The following is a 14964-nucleotide window of genomic DNA, read 5'->3' on the forward strand; positions in this document are numbered from 1 at the left end:
GGAGAAAAGGCATTTCACAGTGGGACAAGGGCACTAACCCTTTTCAGTTTGCATGATGGTACATCATCAAAGGGGTTAATAATGCTGGAGTCACTGGGGTACAGGCCAAAGGTGTGGGGGCAGTAAGAGGATTCACCAGATTCAGAGCAGGGAGCAGAACAGGCCGACTGAGGAAGTACACTGTTGAGGGAAACAGCGGACAGGGCAGTAGAGGTCTGCCGCACTATGTGGATCACCTCTGGGGCAGGGGATAGACCTCATGTTGAAGTGGCTTTAGCTTCTTAGTGCTGTGCTTTAACCCGCTGCACCAGAGAACCCCCAGCTGCCTTTTTATAGTGAGTTGAACAAAAAGAGTTCAGCAGTAAGCAGGCTTTCACTGCTGCAGGAGATTGTGATGTCCAGCTCCAGAGCTCCTTAAACTGCCCTCCTGGACACCTTGCTTCAGGCTTGCCCCACTGTGCTGAGGCTGGTCTTCAGATAGCACTGGCACCACACTCCTCCAGGCATGTCCTTGGGCTGGAAAATTGACTCAGAGCAGACAGGCCATAAGCAATATTTGTGTGCAGATGTCCTACTGTACCATGCTTATTGTCTCACCCAATCTCCTACCTCTTCCTAGACCCCATCACCAGCTTAAGGTCTGTGAAATCTCTCTTCCTGGCTTCCAGAGATTTCTTCTTTGTATCTTCATGTGGAGTGTGAGTGGAAAGAACAAGTTGTCTGGTGCCTCTTCTCATAAAGCGACTAGTCCTACCCTATCCTCGCTCACCTGTATGACCTCATTTAACGTTACATGTTCCCTATCTACTGGAAGTTACGATTTCAACACATGAATTTGGGGGCTAGCGCAATTCGGTCTATAAAACCTTCCTTCCTCGGGGCTTTAACAATGCCTTGCACTTACTGTAATCTGTACCATGTTGTGGCTTTAAGTTCTAGTGAGTTGAGTCAGGAAGAGTCCCAGGTCATGGATAGGAAAGGACTCAAGGGGCAGATTTTTCTGACATACAAGTGTTTAAAAACCTGATGGCTCTCGGCCTGGACACTTGCTGCCATAAATTCTCTTGGCTTATTGTGGTTTTTTAAAAAAAAGATTTATTTATTTATGCTTATAGAACTGGGGTACAGGCCAGAGGTGTGGTGGGTGAGAGGATTCACCAGAGACAGTGGGGAGCATATTGACAAAGTGCATTGCTGAGGGGAGCAGTAGACAGGTCAGAAGAGGTCTGCTACGCCATGTGGTTCAGCTCTGGGGCCAAGGATCGAAGTTGTGCTGCAGTGACTTCGGAGAGCTTCATAATGCGGTGATTTAATCCATTGTGCCACCAGGAAGAGCCTGTTTTTTGTTTTTTAAACCATTTCTAAGTGGTCTTTCCATAACTTATCAAGTTTGCTGCTATTAGAAGAAGCAGGAGTTACAGATTCAGGGGATCACAGATCTTGAGACCAGATCAGTTCAGACTGGAGCTGTGGGCACATAACCTCTATGAAATGTTCGCCTTGGAGATGGTCACAACCCTGCAGACCTCTGAGCTGCAGCTGATTGGTGCTCCCAACTGGACTTTTGCCAAGTCCGCTCTCTTTGCTGTCTCAGCCAATAAAGTTGAATTCCTTGTTCTCATACTTTTATCAGGCAGAGTGAGAGGTGGCCCTGATCTCCAAAGCTGCCTGCTCTAAATAGGTTCTTCCATCTGCTGCATCAAGACAAATTATACTCTAGTGTGTATGATCTTCAATGAAAATAACATAACTTTTAATACAATTAGTGTGCAATATAGACAATTTGTGTACAGAAGGAGAAAGAATATAGTTAAAATAGTTTCCATTTAAACATCCAGTTTAACACCTATCCCCTCATGGCTAAATGATCAAACAGGGTTGGCCCAAAGCAGAGCCACTAAGATCTGAAAATTTGCCTTACATCTAAAGCACCTTCTGGCAGGGAACCATTAAAAGGAGGACAGAAGGGACCAGGAGAGTCTGGAAGGAAAAGCACAAAACCAAAATGCAAGTCAAGATAAAGGCTGCGTTGTCAGCTCTCCCTCTCCCCAACCATGGGTTTCTCACCCACATCTCTTTCAGATGTTTCTTTGATGGTCCCAAGTCCCTGGCACAAGTCCAAGGCCAGGAAACAAGCACCGCTTCACATGTGTCTTCTTTCCACCTCTCTGCTTCTTCTCCTGCCTCCAGCCCTTTTCCCAATCACTTCTAGCTTACCTCCTTGTCCAGATCCACTCTTCTGTAGGGTAGGGCAGAGAACCTGGAACCTTCCCTTTCCCTTGGGATTACATTATTACAACACCTCAAATGAAAAACTTGTACAGACCCCCAGCTCTAGCACCTTGGAGAGTCACTCTCTTGCATATCCAGAGAGTTTCCCCCTCCACCTCCCACCCCCAGAACTTTCTTTCCTTGGTCTTTGCTCTTTTACTAATCAATATATGCTGACTCCTTGCCTGGGATCACCAGTGTCTGTAAATCCCACTTTTCAGTCTTGACCACAGGGTCTCAAAAGGCCCCTGCACTTGGGGGCAGGTCCCCTAAGTCCATCCCTCTGATTTACAGTGGGTGGAGCAGTAGAGTGATGGCTTGCCAGACTGTGTTGTGGAGAAATCACAACTAGGGGCCCTAGGCTTACTCCCTTGTTTGATGACATTAATAATTTTTCTGATTATAAAAATAACACTCAAAGTAAAAAATGTAGAAAATGCATAAAAACAAAGAAAAAAACCATAAACCTACAACCTAGAAAAAACATTATTAATAGGTTGGGGGGTTTTGGTCTTTTTCTGCCCTGTGTACATACATTTAAAAGTACAGTTTGGGTCCAATAAGATTACTTTTTGGTAAGAGTTTTCTCAAGATAATTCATGTTTTACAATTCACCCATTTAAGGTGGTATACAAATCAGTAGTTTTTATTATATTCAGAGTTGTGTAATCATCATCACAACCAACTTTAGAACAGTTTTATGATCTCACAAAGAAATCCCTATCTTCCAGTTGTCAACCTTCCCATCCCTTATGCTGTGGACAACCTCTAATGTACTTTTCGTCTCTGTAGATTTGCTTAGTTTGGGTATTTGATACACATGGAATGATTCAGTATGGTGGACTTTGACTGACTTCTTTCACTTACATACATAATGTTTTCAAGGTTTATCCATGTTTTGTCACCTACCATCCCTTCCTTTTTCTTTTAACAACTTAATTGAGTTGTAGTTCACATACCTCAAAATTCACCTATTTAAAGCATACAATACAATTATTTTTAGTATCTTTACAGAGTTGTGCAACTATTACCATAATCAGAAGATTCATCACCCCAAATTTCACTGCTTTTTTATAGCCAAACAATATTTCATTATATGGTTATACCATATTTTATTTATCTACAGGTCTGTTGGTAGACAATTTCACCTTCTTGATACTATGAAAACTACTGCTGTGAACATTTGTGAATAAGTCTTTGTATGGACTAAATATTTTTATTTCCACAGGAGTGGAATTGCTGGGTCATAGGGTAACCCTATGTTTTAGCTTGTGAAGATTGCCAGACAAACCATGTGATATTTTTATCCTGATTTTCTCACTTAACATTAATCATGTGCATTGTCACAAGTTGTTAAATGTTATTTGAACATTTAGTAACATTAATAAAAACATGCTTGGATTTTACTATTTGCCGAGTTCCACATCTTAGTTAACCAACCCCTTATTATTGGACATTTGACCATTTCCAATTTCCATGCTTATTAACAGCATGTCAATGAACATCTTTGGGCACTAATCTTTTTATGCTTCCCCTTCCCTGGTTATTTCTTGTATGAGATTAATCAGACCATTGGAACAGAGGTCACAGGCAGTCTAGAATGCATAATAATAAATTGGCTTCCCAAAAAGTTATGTCAGCTTCCATTCTGTATGTTCAGCTGGGAATATCAGCTGCATATCTCCTTCTATTTCAATTGCCTTCCAAGGTAGATCAACAGGAAAAGAAGTTGTTTGGGCACCTTTGATGCACTGCCCAGCACAATTTTCAGCACACAATATGAGTCTGTGATGAGTGAGAGCAAAGGAAGGTCCCAGTTAGTGCAATGGTCACAGGGTGTCAAGTCACAGTGAAGGTTGTTTCCACAGGACTTACATGGGTAACTGGAAACTCAATTCAGACTCAAGTGGCAATAAGGCATCTCAACAGCCAGAATCCTCAACATGAAAGGTGAAGTGACTGATGGGAGGTGAGGAAGGCTCCATAGTCATTTAGGGTCAGACCCTGGCAACAACTTTTTTTTGTATTCCACTCTATGAGCAGCAGTCTTTATGCAAAGTGCTGGGAGAATTACCTTCATGGAACTAGCAAGGTCATCAAACTCTCTGTTCACTTGGATATTCTGAGGAGAAACCCAGTAACACGCAGTGCATTATCACTTTCTGAGAACTTAAAACATTTTACTTATAACACACAAAAGCTCAAAGACCATAGGGGGACTGTTTCATTCCAAATTCTGTGTTGTTTTCATTACACTAAAAGTTTCTGATAATAACATTACATTGTATTTATTGAATATGTATTTTGGTAGGACTATTTCATATGTGTTAAGTAAATGGAAGGGATCAGTTTTTTTCCATTTTTCCGCCATTAGCATCAATGATCGACACCTGTGGTCCTACACGCATGCCCGATGGCAGCACCTGGCGTGCGCTGTGGGCCTGTGTGAGTGGGCACACCTGAGCCAGAGACTGAGCATATAAGGGCAGCATCACAGAGGATGGGGTGCAGCAGCTGGGGGTGTGTGGGGAGCCTTTGCAGAGGGCCATGCAGGGGAGTGCAGTAGAGATCAGCGAGAAGATGGCAGAGAGAGTGGAGGTTCACAAGGCTGGGAGTTCCACCAGCCTACCGGCCCCCTGCCTACCCCCTCCCTGCCTGCCTGCACCTGGCTGCCTCACTACAAGTGGTGCAGAAAAATCATTAAAAGCCTGAAAAAGCCACTGAGGGCTCCATGATTCTCCTCTACCCATCTGCCCGGATCATAGAAAACCTGCTCTGTGCCTTTCTAGCGCTAAAATATGCCATTCCATTTTTTTGTTTTTTAAGAATGTTTGAATTCAGTGCTGGCAGGAATTCTTAAAGCAGAAGGAACCTGGTCAAGGGACAAGTCTCTGGCTTTGGAGTTGTAGAGACTAAGCAGATGGAAGGAAACAATAAGGACGTTAGACATCAATTGTTCTAGACCTGAGGGATCAGAACTATAAAAACACATCTCTGGAAAGACTTCTACTCAAATTTGGGTTGAAATAAACCAGGATTAGAATAAGCAGGAATAAGCAGTAATTTGGGGACTGTGGTGATGGTGCACAGGTGAATTGGTGGTGGGAATTCTATGGGGATTACACCTGAGAAAAGAAAGCAAACCATTTAAAAAATGAACAATGATGTAAACTATATACGAATAAATAAATTGTTTAAAATAAAAATTAAAGCAAACAACAATGGTTACCAAAAAAAGAATAAACTGTGATTTGTGACTTTCTTTTAATAGTTTGCATTTGAGGATTCTCTCTTTCAAGTTTAACTGGGGAAAATGGCAGGTTTTTTTTTCCTCCTATATTAAGAAGGTGAAACTTAATGAAAAAGGAGCCTAATCCACTTCAGCCACACAAGTGAATTTTCCAGTTTCCTGATCCGCCAACAGGCAGTCAAGCCAGGTAGAGAGGCGGATCACCTTACAAATAGTGCACCTGCAAATCTAAACATCAGCAAGCAATGAGCATCATGCTGCTGAGCCTCTCTCAGTTAACAGAGAAACTGGGAGTAGCCTGAGGAGTACATGGCAGTACGGTCATCCGTGGTGTATAGCGGAGCCAGAGTGGTATAATGACCTACTTTCAGACCTGGGGCTAGAACTTGGACTCGACCATCTGGGCAGGGACCTCCATCTCTCTAAGAAATACGAACATCTCACAGGACTATTTAATAAGAAGTGTAGTTTGTGAGAAGTTCTTACAGAGAAATCCAGCAGTTCTATGGCAGACACCGGGTTATCTTGGACAGACTTGAGAACAGCAAAGCAGCCTTCACTTTGCATAGGATTTCTCGACACCTAAGAAACACAAACACACACAACTCTAAGAGAAGCTGAGCCTCGGAAGTAAGACAGTAATGCAAAAGAGAAGGAGGGGTATCTGATGACATGGCTTAGATTGGCCCCACTGTCTCAGCTCAGAAGGTGTCTCCTTCAAACAAAAGGAGGAGAAGGAAGAGGAAGGGAGTGAATGCTGGTTGAGGACCACCCAGTGCCTGACTATGAGCTGGTGCCAACGATATAGACAAGACACACCCCAACCTTTAAAACACTTACCTGTTGGAGGGAAAGGAGGGTAAGGGAATGCAGTGTGATCAGTGCAATGAGATAGTGCACCCAAACACCACCTGGGAGGTAAAGGTAGAGGGGGGCAGGATAAAACACCTGAGTGGAAGTTTACGGTTGAGGTGGGAAAGAGCAGCAGGAGCAAAGCAGAGGAGAGATAAAGCGCTGTGCATGAAGGATTCTGAGCAGCTTGGAGAGAAAGATATGAGCTGCCAGTAGGAGGGAAGGACAGTGGTAGGCGGAGCTTCGGCCCTGAGTGTGAAAGATGCACTATTATGCTTGAATTTATCCAAAGGGAACCACACCGAAAGGCTTAAAGCAGGGAGGCACAGGGTCAAATTTCTATTTTAGAAAAATCACCTGGGGGCAGGTAGGCAGTTTTGGAAACTGACCAGCAACAGAATTCAGGGAGGGAAAGTGAAAAGCAGGAGGAGAAGGCTGCCTAAGCATTCTGTAGATGAGAGATGAAGAAGGGTAAATATGAGAAAGTGGGACAAGCACTAGGTTCCAGTTTGTGATGACAAGGGGAAGGAGTGGTCACAAGAGGAAGCCAGGAGATGTCCTTCCTGAAACCCCCATCTAGATTCTGGAATATGCATCTCCCACTGCTATTTTGCTGGGGTACAAACTCACCCCCACCCCCATTAAGCTAGTACTCACAACAAGGATCCTCAGTGTCTGGTTGACCCGAAGGCCAAGGCCCAGGCTCAGGGCGCCTGCTGCAGAGATGCGGTTGTTACTGCAACAAAAAGACAGGTGTGTTGTGCTACCTTGCAAACAGCTGTGCAGAGCCAGGCCACTCCAAGGTCACAGTGGGAACTGCGGGCTCAGGCAGCTGGTCAGGTTTCACTTTTCATCTCCACAGATACCCTGGGAACCCTGGAGAGGTTAGGTCTAAATGGTGGATAAGGATCATGTTTTATTGGTGGCTCTCAGTGTTGTGGGAGATCACCCAGCCAAAATCTATCTCCAAGGCACCCTTCACCCTGGTAGAGACCAGTCGCCCTCAGAACTAAGCAGTTGCCATGTGTATGCCCCATCTAGTACTTGCATCTATGACCACAACAGCGTCTGTTCTGGAAAACTACAAAACTCCTCCCCACATCTGCGCCTCTTCATCCCACTCTGCCCCCTGGATCTAAACTTTGGGCCTCAGCCCTGCTCTGGCCACTTGTCTCCTGAGCTAATCCCACATCTCTGATTTCTCAGACCTCAACACTGGACTCGCATTTCAGCACCCCTCATGGCCTCTTCTGGCCTTTGCCCTCCCATGGGAGGGAAGGTGGGCAGGATTGCAGCAGGCAGGCCCTGCTCACTCTAGTAGCCCCCATGGAGGGGCTTGGCCACAGGAGACCATGGCCTGACTGATGTCTCCATTTTTTTCCTCTCTCGGCTTACAGACCCTGCTCTGGTTACCTACTGAGGCTGATACCATGCCAGAGGCTAGAAGAGCAGCTTGGCATTCCTGCAACAGTCATGTGCTAAGCAGAGCATGGGGAAAGGCCCACTTGTCAAGGCCCTGCCCAGCCCCACCACATTCAGCTTCTGAAAGGGAAGAGCATAACACAGAGCACCCACATACACCCACAGGCTCTGCTGAAGTTGCCTCACTTCACACCAGCTACCTGTGTGGTAGAAAACATGAGCCCCAACATACAAATGATGAGCTCAAGTAAGGACAGATCCGGGTGCTCCTTGTGGCCCAAGCTGCTGATTGTGGTAGGTTAGAGAATTTAAACGGTGAGAGAGAAGAAAGATTACCATGGAGACCATGGTCTGCAGGCTCTGGAGACTGACACAAGCAGCACCCTATTCTCACCTCATGTTGAGTTCCTCCAGCACATTGTTGGCCTTGAGCGCATCACCTACTGCAGAGGCACCAGAATCTCCAAGACCATTGTAAGAGATGTCCAGGACTTTCAGGAAGATGTTTGCCTGGAGCACAAAATAGAAACACCATGGGATCACATGAAATGGTGGAGAAAGCCAGGAGCCACAGTCTCAGGGCCCAAGAGACTGAGGTGTAAAGAACATCGGCCACGTGTGGAAGGGCAGAGGTTCCAGGGAAATTATGTGACTTGGCTGGTGGTGACCAGTGTAGTCCAAGGCCAGAAACATAGTGCAGAAGGTGGATGTGGATGTGAATAAGCCTCAGAGAGTGGGGATTGGCCACGTGGCAGCAGCTGCCAGAGACATAGTGCCCAGGCCTACTTGGGCACCCCTCAGGGGTAGGTGCCCCAGCACAGAGCAGCACAGGAGCTCAGAGGAGGCTCCAGAGAAGGCTGTTGGCTAAAACCTATCCAGGGGACTGTGATAGAAGGAAGGAGGAGTGCTTGTGGGTATACTTGATGACAGCTGACATGCCATCTTGTGGGGAGGCCCATAGGTCAGCCCCTGTCAGAGGGCAAGGCAGCAACATCCATTCCCTGAGAAGGACTTCACAAGATTGGCACCAGAGGCACTGAAGATACCTTGTGCCATCCTGGCATGTTCTTAAACAGCCTATATACATGCCCAGGAATGCCAATGTATCTTCTCACTGCCCGATGCTCCCCACCAGCTGAATGTCTGGAGCAGGTACTCAACATCAGCTTGACCCTTCATAAGTGCCCTGAGAGTGCACGCAAGAATGTCATGGTCATTAAATGGAGCCAGGGAAATCAGTCACCTAAGAAAATATTCTTTAAGCTTCATTTAAAGATCCAAGGATTGTTCTTGAAGAATGACACAGGCAAGGTAGTTGGGACTGGGAGACAAGCCCATGGGGCTGACAAGGTAAGATCAGGTTGTGGGGAGCTCCTACCTCCAATCCCTTGGCAAAGGCTATGGCTCCTGGGCCTCGAAGGTGATTCCAGCTTATGTTCAGCTGGGTGAGTCCTGTGTTTTCTGCCAGGGCTGGTCCAAGTATCTCCCCTTCAGAAACACCAAGGGAGACCTTATTCACTCAGTTCATTCCTTCAAAAAATGATATGGGTGCCAAGGTCTCTGCTGGGCATGAGAATCATAGAGCTAAACTGAACCCTGTCCTCAAGGAATTCACACTGAATGGAGGAGGTACAAACACAAAGTAATGGGTGGGAGCTAATATAAATCATAAACCCTGGTGGCACACCAGCCTGGTGCAGCTATCACCAGCCACTGCAGCATGAGTTCGATCCTCTGCCAGGGAGGTGACCATATGGCACAGCAGACGTCTCCCGACTCACCCTCTGCTCCCTTCAGCAGTGTGTTTCAGTAGATCTGCCCATTCTGCTGCCTACTCTGTGCCCCCCCACACACACACACCTCTGGCCTGTACACCAGCCCAGTATGCATTAATAAATAAAAATAAATATTTAACTACAACAAAAACTATAAACAAGGATGCATAGAAGAGAGTGGAGCTAAACTTCCCTGGGGGCGGGAGGCAGGAAAGTGAGGCCAGAAGAGCTAAGCTTGGACACATGCTCATTCATGCACACAAGCACAAGGGAGAGCAGATGCAGAGCAGGAGTACATACTCCAGAAGCATGTACAAGCCTGAAGCTGGAGTGCGGGAAAGTTAGCATAATGAGGTAGGAGCCATGGGCACTTGAGAGAGGCTAACAGACCTTGAAAGTCAGGCCAAGGATCTTGGGTACCACACTATAGGTGAAGAGGCAGGAAGGGCTTTACAGTGCAGGCTGGGTTCCTTAGTAGAGGATGTAGGGGTGTCCCTGGGTGAGCAGGGGCAGAGATGAGAGCCTAGGGTGGTGCAGGGCCCAGGGGGAACACTACAAGCCTGGAGCAGCTGTGGAGGAGTGAGGCAAGTAGCAAAGAAAAGCAAAGGAAGGCAATGCAGGGTAAGAAACCTTAAGAGATATGTAGCATGTGGAATGGGCAGAAGCCCCACCCACCACCCTGCTCCCCATTGTCAGCCCTAAGCACCAACAGTAACATGCCTCTGGGCTGTCACTCTGTGAGGAACTGTTGACCCCCTTTACCTGGTTAACAGGGGTCCTGCCATTAGGAAGACTTGCCTGCCTATGTGGCCCCAGTCCACTGGGTTCCCTCCTTCCAAGCCCTAGCTGTTAGATTTCTCTCCCATCGACCTGGGAGCCCCTCAAGGATTTGAATTTGACCCCTCTCCATGGACCCAACCCTGAGCATGGGTGTAGTAAGGCACAGAAAGAAACACAGCTGCTAACTGAGGAGAGCCTTCAGTCTGCTCCTTCAGAAAGGCCCTCCTCTCCCACAGAGAGCTCTCTGCAAGGGAGGGAGGCCTCCCTGTGCTGCCTTCCTGAAGCCAGGACCAGCACTGGGTCTGACACCCTCAGGTACTCAATTGTGGATACTTTACTCCTTAGGCATTTTCAGGGCTGGGAGGAGAGGGTGGTATGCTCCACTTTGTAGTGTGACCTTTTCTTGATGACCAGTTAGAAGATGAGAAAATTCTAATGTTTGATCTTAATGACTGCTGTAGACAATCTAAGAGGCAGTGACTACCATAATTGTGTGGCAGGTCAGGAGACTAAGACCCAAGATCTTTCACCCCTTAAAGGAGTCGAGGCCTCCCCCACTCCCAAGGGGAAAAAAAGAGCTCCTTGAGTGTGTCCTGCAGAGCCAGCCCCAACCCCATATCTGTGTAGCCTTTACATGGTTTTGGCTTCCAGTCTTGCCATGCTGGCTACCTCTCTGTCACTTGTGCTCTGACCGCACAGGCCGAGGAAGTCTGAAACAAGTTTCTCTGGTAATTTTACTGGTTCTCCACAAAGATTTTCATAAAAATGGACTCCCTGGCAATTCAAGTCCAGGACTGATTTTCACAGGCTGCCACCTCATTACTCTCAACAGTTTGAGACAGGACAGTGTTTCCCAAACATTCAGAACCAGACAAGTCTTCTGGGGCACCCGTTTAAAATACAGAGGCACAGAAGCCGCTCAACCATCTGGTTCAATGGGTCTAGGGTATAGAAATCTGTATTCTTAACCCAAGACCCCAGATTAATCTTATAATTGGTTGAAGACAGAGACGTAGAACTACATGTTCCTGGCAAAGTAGACAGCCTGTGCAAAGGGTATGAAAAAAAAAGTGATAAGATTAAGAAATCCCACTGGTCTCTTCCATTTAGAATAAAATCTTCCGTGTAAATTGAAAAGAAAAGAATACCCAACAGCATAGGTACGCATGTAAACTGCAATAAGTAAATAAATCTTCAGGCCTTTTGTCATGACTGGTAGCACTGCAGCTCCCTGCTGTCTCTCCCCTTCAGCCTAGCCACTCTCCCGTGGCTCCCTAGCTCAGTTACACTGGGTCTGTCAGTCTGGGAACAGGTCTGCATGCTCTCTGTTCCTCACTTGAAATACTTTTCCTCTGTCACACTGGTTGATTTCCTCCCACCCAGCCCATTTCAGCTCAAATGTCCACCTCACAGAGACCTCCCCACGCACACCTCTCAACCATTCTTCTCTAGAATCATACCCACTTTGTTTCTTTTGTGGCATCAGAATGATTTTGTTCACATGTCCTTGAAGGGACTCTGTTTTGCTCATGGTTGGACCCCAAAATCAGCACCCAGCACAGGCAGTAGACAATGAGATATCCGTGGGAAGAATTAAGAGCTGTGTGTGGAAAGGGAGGGAGGGGGCCGGCCAGCATGGGTGTGTGAGTGGAAGCTGAAGTATGGCCGCTCAGTGCAACCCTGTGAACTCCCACCCTGTCTGGCTGGACAGTACCTGCTTGGTCACTTAGTTGGTTATAACTCAAGTCCAGGGATTTCAGGCTTGTATGAGAAAGCAGAAGTTCAGCAAGGTGCTGGGCTGCCTGCTTCTCCAGGTGGTTCCCTGCCAGCTGTACCTTCTGTACAACTTGGTTCACCATGAGGGAGGCACAGAGGGCTTGGGCTCCCACTGGTCCCAGCAGGTTCTCCGACAGGTCCACATCTGGGAACCAGAACAACCCCCAAGTCAGACAGCTCCAGAGTCAGGTCTACCTCTTCCACCTGACCTCATCCTCCAAGCTTCCAGGCCTGAGAGGCCTTGCAGTCAGACTGTCCTGGATTTACATAGTGATTCTGCCACTCTCAGGGCCCAGGCAGCTCCCCAATCATGTGTCTAGAAGTGTCCTTGTCCTTGGAGGGGCTAAAACCTCTGAGTCTACAGAACTGGGAAGGATGCCTGCCATGGAGATGCAGCCATCTCTATTGATCTTGCCTGAGAGCCATACAACTTACCCACAGAAGCCTGGGAAGCTGCATTTCTGGGCATTGGCAATTACAGCCCTGGTGACGATGCAGTTACATGACTCAGACTCTCTGTTGAGCATGTTATGATTCCCACAGCTCCAAGAGATGGGTGGGATTATTGGGGCCACTTCACAGATGGAAAATTGAGACTCAGTGAGTTTGAGATGTTTGCCCTGGGTCATCCAGCTCTTTGTGGCAGAAGCAGCATTTGAATACAGCCCTCCCTCTTTTCACAACTCCCAGGCCCCACCTCTCTGTGTCAAAAGACCCTCCCTCTCTCATTGAGATCCCACCAAATGCAAAGGGAGGATGGTTGCTGGCCAGCAGAGGAGAGTGAATGGGGTGGGATGGGTCAGAAAAAGAGATGCCCAGGGCCCTCTCTGGTAGTACAACGAGTTAAAGCACGGCACTATGAAGCTATCCAACCACTGCAGCATGAGTTCTATCCCCAGCCAGAGAGATGATCTACATGACGTGACAGACCTCCCCTGACCTGTCCGCTGTTCCCTTTAACAGTGTATTGCAATGCATATGCCTGTTCTGCTCCCCACCCTGTCTCTGGTTACTCCCCCTGCCACCCCTGTACCTCTGGCCTATACCCCAGTTCTGCATGTATAAATAAATAAATCTTTAAAAGTGGTGCCCAGCAATAGTTGCACCAGAGAGGGTGCACTCCCACCTCCCCTCCCCTGAAATGAGGTCCCAGCAACACCAGCAGCCCCCATGTGAGGGCCCAGTGGGGGAGCTCATATCCCTCAAGAAAGGAAGGTCTCAAGTCTGCCCACCTGCCTCAGGCTGAGCACCTACCACAGATGCTGCTGTTTTTGCTCAGGGCACGTGCCAGGACTTCCACATCAGCCCCACAGAGCCCATTGTCCCGAAGGTCCAGCCGCCTGACATGGGGATTAGAGGTCAGAGCAGAAGCCAGAGCCTGTGCCCCCTAGAACAGAGGAGAGGAACTGGAGGGGACTGTTCCTTCCCAGGACTGAAGGCTCCAGACACAGCTGGTTACCACCTCAGCTCGTATGCCTAGGGTTCAACCTACTCAGTGCCCTCCAGCTGGCAGGCCTTCCCCTTCCCACATGCTCAGGGGCTACTCCAGCATCTTACCTCCAGGAGCCCTCCCAGACACCTCCTCCAATGAGGAGCCCCCTGCAGACTCCCAAGTCAGTACACTTTGTTATAGCCTGGATCCCATCTGTCACCCAGATGTGGGGGATGGGACATGCCTGGCACAGAGCAGGGCTGGGAGTATAAGGGGCAGGTTCAGGAAGGGCCACACCCATGGTTGTTTCCCCAGGTCCTGTCTCCCAAATGTGGCATCAGTGTCCCTCCAAGTGTACCTGAGGCCCCAGGCCACGGTGTCTCAGATTGAGCTCTAGGGAGCTCTGCTGGCGCAGAAAGCAGGAGGGAAGCACACCACCACGAGCCCAGCAAGACCCCAAGTAGTGGGTGTCCTTGACCATCTCTCCAAGTCCATGGGCAACTGAAAGACACAGGGACAAATGTGGATCCCTCTGCAGGCACAGCCTCTTCCCCTCCTCTGTCAGGTGCTTCCCCTTTTGAGGCAGTTCTTCCTATGCAGAGGACTTTGAGTCTCACGGAAAGTAAATCCTTTCCCCAAAGTCACACAGCTGGTAGAAGCTAATCCTGGCAGAGCCTGTCTGTCAAATGCCAAAGAGCATACTGTGTCTTTCCTATTGGATTGCAGACCACACACATTTTGTGGACATTTCATCCGGTAGGGGAGATGAGTAACTGAAACAGTTCTAAGTTCAATACATCCGTTAGCTTAGTTTTCCCAATGGGCTGAGAAAACTCAGCTTAATTCTATGGGACCTCTTTACACTGGTGGAATTTTTTTGCATGTTGACATCATTCTGGAAGGAGATTTTAATAGTGGAACTCCCTCCCCATGATACCAGGAACCAGAAGACATTCTCCCCTGGTGTCCTACATAGGGGTATTCTCCCTGATGGACAGTGGTTCCGTGACCGCTGGGCCCAGATTGTCTCCTCTACCCAGGCGGGAAGTTCTCAAGGTGAGGAGACTGGCCCGACACGGATCCTGACCGCGCCCCCCTCCGGAGCACCTCGGGTGGTCTCCAGGTCGGAATCCGAATCGGTGCTGGAATCCTCCTTGGCCTCCGCGACCCCTGCAGGACGCCCAGAGACAGCCGCAGCCGCTTTCTCCTGCTCTTGGTTTCCTCCCGGTGTCTTGCAGGGACCCTTCATGGTTACGGGACCCCCCGGCTCCACACCTAGAGCGCGGCAGGAATGCGGGCAGACCTGGGCTGCATCTACCAACCGAAGGTAGCTTGCTGGGAACGGGCGCCGGAGCCGGCCAATAGAGACGCTCCCTGTCGCCGCGGCCCGGGTAACCCGATGTTGT

General features: G+C 48.2%; 1 protein-coding gene across 4 annotated transcripts; it reads right to left on the minus strand.

Annotated features, from left to right (window-relative positions):
• Positions 1 to 2062: 2062 nt before the first annotated feature.
• LRRC74B (leucine rich repeat containing 74B) lies at positions 2063 to 14896 on the minus strand. Of its 4 annotated transcripts, none has more exons than XM_012734229.1 (9): positions 14666 to 14896; positions 13917 to 14059; positions 13381 to 13513; positions 12065 to 12271; positions 9174 to 9283; positions 8190 to 8305; positions 7031 to 7109; positions 6008 to 6103; positions 2063 to 4393 (listed from the first exon to the last, which is right to left on the minus strand). In XM_012734229.1, the coding sequence occupies exons 1-9, from the start codon at positions 14805 to 14807 to the stop codon at positions 4259 to 4261; spliced, it is 1161 nt and encodes a 386-aa protein (XP_012589683.1). In that variant the 5' UTR covers positions 14808 to 14896; the 3' UTR covers positions 2063 to 4258. The 4 variants fall into 4 exon arrangements, with proteins under 4 accessions (XP_012589683.1, XP_012589686.1, XP_012589684.1 ...); XM_012734231.1 differs by lacking the exon at positions 2063 to 4393 and adding an exon at positions 6362 to 6432 and having other exon boundaries at positions 6017 to 6103; XM_012734232.1 differs by lacking the exon at positions 12065 to 12271.
• Positions 14897 to 14964: the final 68 nt, after the last annotated feature.

The sequence above is a fragment of the Condylura cristata genome, unplaced genomic scaffold (assembly GCF_000260355.1).
Source record: "Condylura cristata isolate star-nosed mole 26May11 unplaced genomic scaffold, ConCri1.0 scaffold00051, whole genome shotgun sequence".
In the NCBI taxonomy this organism is placed as follows: domain Eukaryota; kingdom Metazoa; phylum Chordata; class Mammalia; order Eulipotyphla; family Talpidae; genus Condylura; species Condylura cristata.